The 11,366-nt window shown below is 43.3% G+C and overlaps 1 protein-coding gene across 1 annotated transcript; it reads left to right on the top strand.

Annotated features, from left to right (window-relative positions):
* Window positions 1–1,504: 1,504 nt before the first annotated feature.
* Window positions 1,505–10,143, top strand: shha (sonic hedgehog signaling molecule a). Its single transcript, XM_018695389.2, has 3 exons — window positions 1,505–2,056; window positions 6,020–6,281; window positions 8,383–10,143. Exons 1-3 carry the CDS (start codon window positions 1,757–1,759, stop codon window positions 9,069–9,071), a joined length of 1,251 nt encoding a protein of 416 aa, XP_018550905.1. The 5' UTR covers window positions 1,505–1,756; the 3' UTR covers window positions 9,072–10,143.
* Window positions 10,144–11,366: the final 1,223 nt, after the last annotated feature.

The following is an 11,366-nucleotide window of genomic DNA, read 5'->3' as shown; positions in this document are numbered from 1 at the left end:
AATAATTTTCCTTCCTGAAACATTTTAGATATCTGTTTTTGTCTGAGCCGATATGTCTTGAATGTGGATACAGCGTTGTTTCATGTGTGATGGTACACAGCTTTAACCAACAACACTAAATATTTCTTAATTGACTCTAATCACAGGAATATAACTGTGTGTGTTGGGTTAAAAACAACTTAGGAAGGTTGGTGATTGAAATAAAATGTGTTTTAACATCTAAGCAAAATCATGCTGGGTGTAGTGCTGGTTGCTGGCTTGCCATGAGATAAAGAACCCCCCTTTTGCCCTTCTCCTTTAAAGGAGAGAGTAAAAGAGAAAGTTAGAGTGACGCACAAACGTCTGCCACCTCCATGGCCGGTAAATACAGCGGTTATACCAAGGCTAAACCTGTCATTGAGGTGGACTTTGGAAGGAAGAGAGAGAGAGAAGGAGAGCCTACGGGTGATTCTTGGCCAGTAACAGATGCACGTAGAACACATTACGCATGAAAAAGGCTTGTTCCAATAGGATTTGGCCTTGGATGAGTCGGACAGACCTGAAATACACCTTCTAAAGCCTCATCTACTATTGTCTGCTAAGTCTGTCCCGTTCCCACCCTCATTCTTGAGGAGTCAACTTCATGATGTGAGTCAGAGTTGTAACAATGTGCTATAATTAGTTGAATAAAGACGTAGATTTAAAAAAAAAAAAAATGAATCGGATGGAAGGATGATTAAAAGAAGTTTTGACGCGTAAAAATGGAGGGCGTACAAGGGCGCACGGCGCGCGCACTGCAGGGATGTTAGTGCGGGGTTGTTTTTACCTTTTACTAAAGTTTGACGGAGTTTGAGTGGTGTCAAACCAAGAGGTGAATCCCGTTATATTTGTTCAGCTTTCTTTAGACTTTGATACCAAAATAGAATGAAACGTCTCCTGAGTCATTTTCGTTCTTATGCTCACGTTGGCATGCGGCTGTTTTACAAGGGAAACTGGGTTCCACCAATACAGTAATCAGTAAAGTGAGCAGACTCGTCTTTATGTTTATTGTGGTGGATACGGGGTCACAACAAAAATCATCCAGCGCCAGGCGTGTGTGTGCAGTGCGCGTCCACGAGCAGTTTTATTCTCCGGGGAAATGGATTCTGTGCAGAAAGTTCCTCCAGACGCACTTCAGTTACCAGCACACACACACACACACACACACACACGCACACACACACACTGAAATCACTTCAATTACACTGCCTCAGATTGGAGCTCAGCACCGTGCAAGTGCTCCTGTCTGTCTATCCTGCCATTCCTGAGAAATCTTGGAAATGGGAGGGTGAAAAAACGGTATATAATTGATGTTTTCCCATGAACCTGCCCCTCCTCCCCGCAACACAGGCTAACCCTCAGGTGGAAGAAATCTTTTAAGATTTTTTTGTGGGATAACATCAGGAGGGTTTGTCTAGGCGAGCCAATCAAGTCCCTCCCCTGCTATAGATCGGTGCTATAATACAAAGCAGTAAAAGCACTCGGCTCACACAAGCGGCTGCAGCTCGACTAGAGATCCCGTGGCTTTTAATTCCCTCACTACTTTTTTTTAACCCTCCTTCGATGTGCCCCGTTATTGCCATTTGTCTGAGGCGTTCATTTCCGCACCTGCCACGGTAGAGACCAGGCGAAGGCGAAGTAGAGGAGGAGACAAGGACATTGCGAGAGCCGGGAGAGGCAGACGGTAGAGATAAAGCAGCGGCGACTCGTTTTGAGATCTTAAAAGGACACCAAAAAAATGCTGCTCTGGACCAGAATCGTATTGGTCGGTCTCATCTGCTTGTCCTTGGTGTCCTCTGGGATGGGATGCGGACCAGGCAGGGGCTACGGCAGGAGAAGACACCCGAAGAAGCTGACACCTCTTGCGTACAAGCAGTTCATCCCCAACGTGGCGGAGAAGACCCTCGGGGCAAGCGGCAGATACGAAGGCAAGATCACAAGAAACTCCGAGCGATTTAAAGAACTGACTCCCAATTATAACACAGACATCATATTCAAGGATGAGGAGAACACCGGTGCCGACCGGCTAATGACTCAGGTAAGGAGACAAAATAACCTTTTTCGCCCCTAGTGCCCGTCTCCTAACGCACCATCACTGCGCACTGCAACAACCTCCTTGTCAGACTGATTGCGCACCTTAAGTGAAGTCTGTTTTACCCGCTGCTGAACTCTTCACACTGAGCCTTTTAACTTCACTGTAAAAGCAGATGCGCTTTATGCACCAGCATGGGAGTTTAAAAAAAAAAAAAAGAGGGGGCTGCAGGCTTGAAGCGAATGTAGAAATCCAGCCGGAGAAGTAATGTGCAGGCGGACAGTCAGGACACTCGGCCTTCATGATTGTGACAGTGTATTTAAAATATTAATGTGCCCCTCTCCTCATATCTATATTTGTATCTCTGTGAAACAGTATTTGTTGCCTTATAGGCGCATATCCACGCTACCTTATATTTCACGAAGACGTTCAGTATTTGTTGCATGTCTGAGCTTTACATTACGGCTTGTTTTAAAGCGCCTTTTCCTTTATTCCAGCCCTGAATACAGAGAGCTGGGGATGCGCACCCGCTTCAAATAGCCGGGCTTATTCAGGCATGGCGTGGCTCATTCAGACATTTTCTCGCACAGGGCTGCTGTAATTTAGCCTTTTCGCATGGTGTGCATCAGTGCATGAAAGCAGTGACATTTCTTTGAGAGTGTCCAGGACTTCATAAATGGGTGGGACTCGGCCAATTAATATAGAGATGGTGAATGTGTCTTTTATAAACGCACTTGCATGGAAGATGACATCTTTTTAAAAAATACTCCATCCTCATGTAGGCAGTTAGTTATCAAAGCTCGTTCAGCGCAGTTCAGCACAGATAAGATGAGCTGGCTCACAATACATCGGAGAGATGCAGCCTTGATTTCTCTCCAGGCTGCAGGATGCCGCGTCTCTTCAGCATGACTTTTAGCACTCAGATGCTGGTGAATTATTAAAAGCGCTTGGGTGATATTGGCTCAGTAATAATAAAATGCCGGTGGTGATGGTGGCGGTGCTGGTGGTGATGACGCCGGGCGCGCGCCGGAGTCCCTGAACCCGTGCCTCGCACCATGCATGAGCACGAGCTCCTGATGAAATATTCACTGTGCGTGCGGTCTCGGCGTCCCTCTCAGCCCTCCCCACATCTCCTCTGTCATAACCCTATAGGGTTCTCATACACAGCATGAAATTACAGGCGCGTGGGGATGAGACGCGCAAAGTGGGGATCAGTGACCCCCCTTCCCACCCCCCCAGCACAGGTTTCCTCGTGGAGGGTCTCCAGAAAAAAGAGGGACGGGTTCATTTTACCCTTATTTCATTCATTTCTAAGAACACAGAGAAACGTGTCTTCATTAAAGCTTTCAATCTGAGTAAAATGCCCCACCTGCTGTATACACACAGTGTGTTTGCAGGCCTGTATCAGATCATACTAACTAGGTGGGAAATCCTCTGACAAAGGGTTTTGTCTGTTTTGGGAGCCTTTAAATAACATGTCTGGGAGTTTCTTTCTGTTTTACAGATTTATATTTTTTAAAATCCTACTTGCTGGTTCATCATCCGTTTACAATTCAGCATCCGAGCATTTACAGAACACACAATCACTGACTCTTACGTGTGAAATGTACATGAAAGGGCTTTAAGGCACCCCTGGCCTGAGACGCAATTTGAACTTATGACCTTCGGTCAGCGGGAGGCCATAGTAAGTTAAAACAGGTGAGATTGTCCTTATCGTACATGACGCTGCAAAGCCGTCAAATTAAAGCATGTACATTCAACAGAGAGTGACTGTGGCTGGTTTGTAGACTACTCTGACAAAGGCATAAGCGTTATCACATGGGGATTTACGCTGTGCCAACAGTCTTTGCGCTGTTCCGCGGCTTTACGCATGAATCCAGAGGGCTTTTACGCACGGAGTTTTACGCACGAATACAGCGAACTTTCCTCGTTATCTGACGTTGAAAGATGTTGTGTTCATATATAACACGTGCCTGATTTAGCTCCCCTGGGTGTGTGTAATAAATGAATTAATCAAGTTCAGTTCACTGAGGTCTAGTCAAGACTAAGGACCGCTTGAACAAGCACCTACTCCCTCAACGATAAAGACACAGCTCAGTCCCAGGAAAGCTGCCAATAGAGGCGTTTTACAGACAGTGTTTCATGGAGTGACAGGGGCCTAAAGTGAGAAGGAGCATCAGTTTGGAGGCTGAGCTGCTTATCCTAGCTACACTGGTAGATTATTTCTCTCATAAGTGGAAATGTTCTCCTGTGGGGCAGTGTGAATGCTCAGTCTCTTAAATTCCATTTATTTCAATTAAAGTTTCGCGTGTTTCAAGAATTTTCTAGAGACAGCCTGTAAAGCAGAATAAGGCATTGCAGTAGATGGTACTTTTAACATTTAAGAAAAGGATCAAATGGCTTTCAAAAGTGGATTTTTTTTTTGGCAGTGAAGCACTGTCAGGAAGCTGCAGTCCCTGCCCACAGTGCAAACGAGTCGGAAAAGAGATGAGCTGGCGGCTTGTTTGCACTGACAGGTAGCTGATAAGTGTTTCCTCTAACCAAATCATTTGTGAAAAGATTAAGAGGGAGGCTGTTGAACAACTTTACCCTGAGCACAAAGCGCCGGTCCGGGGCGCCCTGCTGGGCTTCACGGTGGCTGAGCAGAATTTGGCTTGATTTGCGGCACACGACCTAATGAATTAATAAATAGGTTAAGCTTTACGGCTCTTGACTCCGACAAACCCACTCAGAATGTGGGAGGTTTTTTTCTAAGGGAGCTGTTTTTAATTCAACACATTCTACAAGTGTGATATCCTCATAAAACGGCCACTGATATACGAGGAACCTCTTTCTTTTTTTTTTTAAACGAGTTTTTGGGTCTGTGTGAACATTCTTGCTTTATAGGACACACAGTCTGTCTATAAGGGAAAGGGACAGTGGGTCACACATAGACGCTTCTCTGTGCGCCCATATACCATCCCTGGATATTTCACAAGTCTCGTCAGTCAGCAGCCAAAACAGCGCGACTTAAGGAGGCATGTCACGTTTCTCAAGACTTTGCAGGGGGAAGAATAATGAAAGTTTCCCCTCCGCGGTTGTGACTGAAAAGACTCTTTGTGATGTTTTATTTGACATATTGGTCGAGTGTTGAGAATAGTTGTCTTGGAGAAGGCCAAGCATCTTCATTGAGGGAGCGCAGAGAGAGGTTGGGGTGCGACGATTTATTTATAGGGACAAACTCCAGATATTTTTAAGGCGGCAGCAGCTGCTCTTGAAGATCATCTTCATATCATCTGCATATCAATTATTTATTCAAAGAAAACAGACAAGTTGCAAACCAACAAAAGGACTCGCTCATTTCATGGGCTTAATACAAACTCATGAATTTATAATGTATGCATGTTGTCTTCAATGCAACACTTTTGTTTTTGACAGAGAGCAACTCTGCTCGCACCTCGTCCCAAGACCAAAGACTCATATGTTATAGGCCAGTGAAGCGAATGCGGTGCCTTATCAATATTTCATCAGCAGCTTTCTTATCCGAGATGTGCCCTCTGACGCTGCTGCTCACACTGAGAAATGCAAGCTCACATTAAAGGATCAGAGCTGCAGTGTTTCACTTCAGCTTGGGAGGAATGAGGAGATTGGGAGGGAGGAGGGGGCGTTAGGTGGGGATGGGCGAGGCCTCAGTGAGCCCAGATATGATTTTAATCGTTATTATTATATAACAAACCGCAGAGATCAAGCAAGCTTTCCATGGATCCAGTGGGAAGGTGTTTTTCTAGGGGGAGAGAGAAGGACAAAGTTCTGTGTGGCGCGTGTTTGGTTTCTCTGACCAAAAGGTGATGTATTTTCAGACAGCCCATCTAAAAAGGCTTTGGTACCAGATGCTGTTCTAACCACATAGTTTTTTTGAACTTTACGCACCAGGACAGACCGATCCATGCCTTAACAGGTGACTAATTGATCCATCTCTCCTTCCCACAGAGATGTAAAGACAAGCTGAACTCGCTGGCCATCTCAGTGATGAACCAGTGGCCCGGGGTGAAGCTGCGAGTGACCGAGGGCTGGGACGAGGACGGCCACCACTTCGAGGAGTCCCTTCACTACGAGGGCAGAGCCGTGGACATCACCACCTCAGACAGAGACAAGAGCAAGTATGGCACTCTGTCTAGGCTGGCGGTGGAAGCCGGATTCGACTGGGTCTATTACGAATCCAAAGCCCACATCCACTGCTCTGTGAAAGCAGGTACGACCGCGAGACTGGGGGGAAACCGCCTTTAGGAAAAAAAAGACTGCCATGCGCAGTGTGTGTGTGCGCATGTGTGTGTGCTGAAAATGACCAAATCTATCAGCACCAATGCGCTTTTTTTCCGTCAGGTGCGATTGTAATCAGCAGGTGCAGCTCAGGGAAACTGCAGCCTGCTTTATCTTCTAGAAAAGTTTCATGCAAAATCGGAGTTTCATCAGCTGCTTGTGAGTGAAAAGTAAATTAGATAAGATATAGTGAAGTTAACAGAGTCCAAAAATAGGGAGACGAAAGTGATGCCTGTCATGCATGGACTCGTGCAAGTGTCCAAAAAAAAAACTGCAACATTTACAGGCTCCAAGAGACACGCTGTGACTTAATACAATAACAGTAATACACAGATTATCACTCAGTTAAAGAGTAATAACAAAACGAGTTCTCAGTATTTATCTGATGAAGTAACTGAGGTGCTGAAACCAAATATTTGATTATAACTATTAATTCTGACTGGATTTTTGCAGTGCGAAATTGTAAATATATATTTCCATCAATGATGTATGGGCACATCCCAGCCTGTGGCGTTCTGAGCATTTCCCATGCAGCTTATTTCTTGATCTTACATCGCCCCACACTGTCTCCTGGTGGGAACCACGGCCAATAATCTAACAAGGCTCCTCCGGTGTGACCTAGAAAAAGCTAAATCATTGTGTTGCTGTGGGTTTCTGCCTCATGCAGCTGCAGACAAAATAAGATGCTGCAAGTTGTGTTCCTATAGTTCTAAATTGGGTAACATTTCGGATTTGAACAGGGAATAAAGGAAAAAAAAACTTGCCTGTTAACTTCTTTTTTCCGGATCTCATTTGTTCAAGGTTTGAAGTTTAATTTTAAAACCTTTATCTGTGGCTTACTTTTGGCTAAAATAATCTTCCTCCTAGGCCTTCACTAAGCAACAGGACACCTAGGGGGCTTAGAAGATATTTCTTCACACTGATTGATGAAGCATGGCACTTTTTCTTAGCCCAGACTTTATTGATAAATCCCTTATTTATCATTCAGCACACACGTTTTGAGATCACAGTATGGGCCAGGCCGACGTGTCATTAGGGGTCATGCGACTTTACCAAAAGGATTTGGCTGAACAATGTTGAATTGGTCGGGGTAAATCTGGTTTTCAGTTGTCACCTTATTTCATGCTCGGGAATCTCAAAAGAAGATTAAAAGCCCCAAATTCTGAGTAGGAAACCCCCTTTTTTCTGTGTGTAGGACAGTGTGATCCTAGAGACTGGTATGTGAAGAGCTCCACCAAGGCCAAAATTATTGTCATCAAGACTGACAACAAAGCAGGGAGAGGTGGTAGAAAGAGGGGACATTGATGTTGCACAACAGAAAGCATTTAAGAGTCCGGGCCCTCATTTAAATTCAAATCTACAACTCGAGAGGCTTGGAAAAGTGGCTCCACTGGGTAAATAGTAGTTGTGAGTCGCCTATTTGTGTGAATTGTCACATAGAGGTTTCTGCACCTGAGTAAATATGGGAAGAGTAGCTGGGAAAGGCGTAAGTGTTCTTTACCGAGAGTAGCTCGATCCACAAGCTGATTTAGAATATCAATGGCCGCGCTTTATTGGGTTTTTTAATTAAGAATAGATGAGCCAGGGCTTTCAGTTTTCCTCGTCTCAGACAACGTGGGCCAAGCCAATACGCATTTGGCATGGAGAGGGGGGCCGACAGGCATCATTATGCAAAATGCATATGGCCCACCATGATGTGTGGAGGCAGGAAAAAATACAAATACGAGCAAAAAAGAGAGGTTTTTCAATGGGTTTTTGAAATGGGGCAGTGGTCCTTAATGAGTCAAAGCAATGAGTCTGTAATGAGTCAAAGCACGTGTGATTTATTATCTTTTAAGTCTTAGTGTTTAAGTGTTTAAAAGCTGTGAATATTGCTGCTTTAGGAGACTGTATGTGTTTTTAAGATGTTTCTAAAATAATTTCGTATCGGCTCTACCATGGGGGAAGACTTGTTAGTCATTTTCTGATGGTGTGAAACCGTATATTAGGGCAAGATTTCATTTTTTAAACAACATAATCTTTTATTTTGACAGAAAACTCAGTGGCAGCAAAATCAGGAGGCTGCTTCCCAGGCTCCTCCACTGTCACCCTGCAGGATGGTACTAAGAAGGCGGTGAAAGACCTGCAAACCGGCGACAAGGTGCTGGCAGCAGATGAGGATGGAAACCCGGTCTACACCGACTTCATCATGTTCATAGATCAAGAGTCGGCGACCCGGAGGCTCTTCTACGTGATCGAAACCGACTCGGGTCAAAAAATCACCCTCACCGCCGCCCACCTCCTCTTCGTCGGCCACAGCAACCACACGGAGAAGGTGGTCAAGCGGATGTCGGCGATCTTCGCCAGTCAAGTCCAGCCGGGACAAGAAGTGTTCGTCTTTGACGCCGAGCGTCGTCGACTCCAGCCTGTGACCGTAAAACGGATTTACACGCAAGAGCACGAGGGCTCCTTTGCGCCAGTGACCGTGCAGGGGACCGTCGTGGTGGACCAGGTCCTTGCGTCTTGTTACGCAGCGATCGAAGACCACGACCTGGCGCACTGGGCCCTGGCACCTGTCAGGCTCGCCCACTGGGTGTCCTCGTTGATTTTCAGTTCCCAGCCTCAAGCCAGTGCACAGAACGACGGAGTGCACTGGTACTCCAAGATCCTTTATCAATTAGGAACATGGCTCTTGGACAGCCACTTGATCCATCCACTTGGGATGTCAGTATACCCGAGTTGAAACCTCTACTAGGAGCAGAATGGGACTTATAAATGTAGGACACACGAACTATTCAGTAGATTAAAAAAATAAAATAATAATAATAATTAAAAAACGAACAAACAGACAAACAAGACAAAAGGCCCCAGCGGAGTTGGGATATTTATTTCAGTGACTTTTCCAAGATGTGTCCCCTTTCAAAGAATGAATGGAGCCTTAAAAAGTTTCTCTTTGAATAATTTATTCTCATGTGAACTCGCTGCTGTCATACAAATGGATTCTGAAACGGTGTGAGCAGCAAATTGTGCATAATCTATTTTTGTATATCTCAAATGCAAAAAAAGAAAGAAAAAATCAAGAAAAAAATGAAAAAATGAAAAAGAAAAAAAATAGCGCAAAGAGAAAGAAGACCATGTAGAAAGGAGCTAACTTTGACAGGTTGTAATGTTCATATGTGCATATATGTGCAACTGACTGTTATATTTTGGGGAGAACAAACTTCGCGGGGTTCCATAAATTATATTTTTATACACAGAATTGTAAATTAGATTTTGACAGATCGCTACCGAATCACATTTCGTTATTTGAAATAGTGTAAGATATGAGAATATATTTTAATTTAAATACAGTAGTTGGGAAAGTATTGGAAAATCTTGTACTGCTTTGGTTTATTAAGAATTTTATTATTTTGGAAACTGTTCGTTTAAGTTGTCGGAGAGGGACAGATATTCTGCCTCATGTCTGCATTCTCTTGCATTTTTTTCTTTTGTGTGTTTCTATTTTTCTGTTTTCTTCTGAGAAAAATATGAAATGCAGATTCTGACAATTCAGTAACAGTAAAAGTAGTACTGAAACGGTTTCGTTAAATAAATTAATAAGTAACTCCTGTAAATGTACTAAAATGTATTTTTCTTTTCATATTTTGTAATAGGGAAATAGTTTTATAGAAATGACCTGCGGCAGATGCACAGTTTGGATAGTCTATATAGCCAGACCATACCAGTTAACTTTCATAACAGGGCGATGTGTCAAAAATGTCTAGAGTTTATTATTTATATGTTTATTACAAAATGAGATAAAGAAAATCTTCAAACTTGCGGTTGTTACATGTCTTTGTTTGAATGAGCTTCACAGGAAACACAAAGAGGAACATTTGAACGATATTATGAGATATTTTACAGCCATGTTAAGGTCTTAAATTAGTTGTTAGAACAGCTAATTGATAAATAAATCAGTTACAGGCATGTATGAATTTTCCACTGGGTCCAGTTATCTTTTATAACGAACAAAGCATTCAGTTTAGGCGGTTATAATGTAGTCAACAAGTTTTAGGGTACATAGTGACTGGATGAGTTTAGCTTACTGGGAAAGCTAGCAAACAATTTCGCCCTCTTTGCTAACTTTTACAAAATGGCGAAAATATTGCGCTTTGAACTACCTTTTGCGTGCTTGTGAAATGTGGAGAGTCCATGTCAAATTTAACGAGGTTTGCCCTCCGCAAATAACTTCTAACTTGCAGACAAATTAAACAGAAGTGTGTTTGTTGGCCCTAAATCTGCTTCTCGGTGTCTGCTGGTTGAGGTCATATTGCACCATCAGTGACTGACAGTTTGGTCCAACAGGAGAAATACAGTCATTGTGGTCTAAATCACAGCCTGGTAAAACATTTGTTAGTCTTAACAAATCGCTATAATCCTCCAATATTTTTCTAGGGACTTGTACTGTGCATATAGCACTTAATAGTGGGGTTTTAGTGCATTTTTGTGCTCTTGAGGTGTGCTCTGGTATTGTACATATCTCTGTGTAATTGATTACGGCATCAGTTTCCCCCGTTCTCGTTAATAAGTTGTACTCGTGCGACACCATGTGGTGAATTACCGGTACTGCAGCCTAGAAATGATTCAAAAATCACTGTACACCTGGGAGTTGTGAATAATAGAGAAAAGAACACAATCTGCTATTTAAGTTCATAAGTAAATAAATGAATGTACTGGGAAATTGGGGGGTTATACAATAAACTGAAGTGGCTCTCACTTTGGTTGTTTTAAGGATTAAAGTTTGATCCTTGAAACAAAATAACTGCAGGTATAGAGATAAGGAGAGGTTGAGTTATGACAAACAGTATAGAAAAATACAAGTCAGTGATGCAAATCCTTAATAGATTTTCAATTCTAAGAATCGCAAAAACTATAAAAGCCATCCTTCACCGAGACTTATTAAAGGTAAAAGGGGCCATTGAACCTGAGTTTCTGAACACTGTTGCAACATGAGCAGGAATTCCATTTCCTTCTCCCACATTGTGTTTTGTTGTTGATA

Source organism: Lates calcarifer, linkage group LG24, assembly GCF_001640805.2.
Source record: "Lates calcarifer isolate ASB-BC8 linkage group LG24, TLL_Latcal_v3, whole genome shotgun sequence".
Classification (NCBI taxonomy): Eukaryota; Metazoa; Chordata; class Actinopteri; family Centropomidae; genus Lates; species Lates calcarifer.
This window is presented reverse-complemented; position numbering and strand designations above follow the sequence as displayed.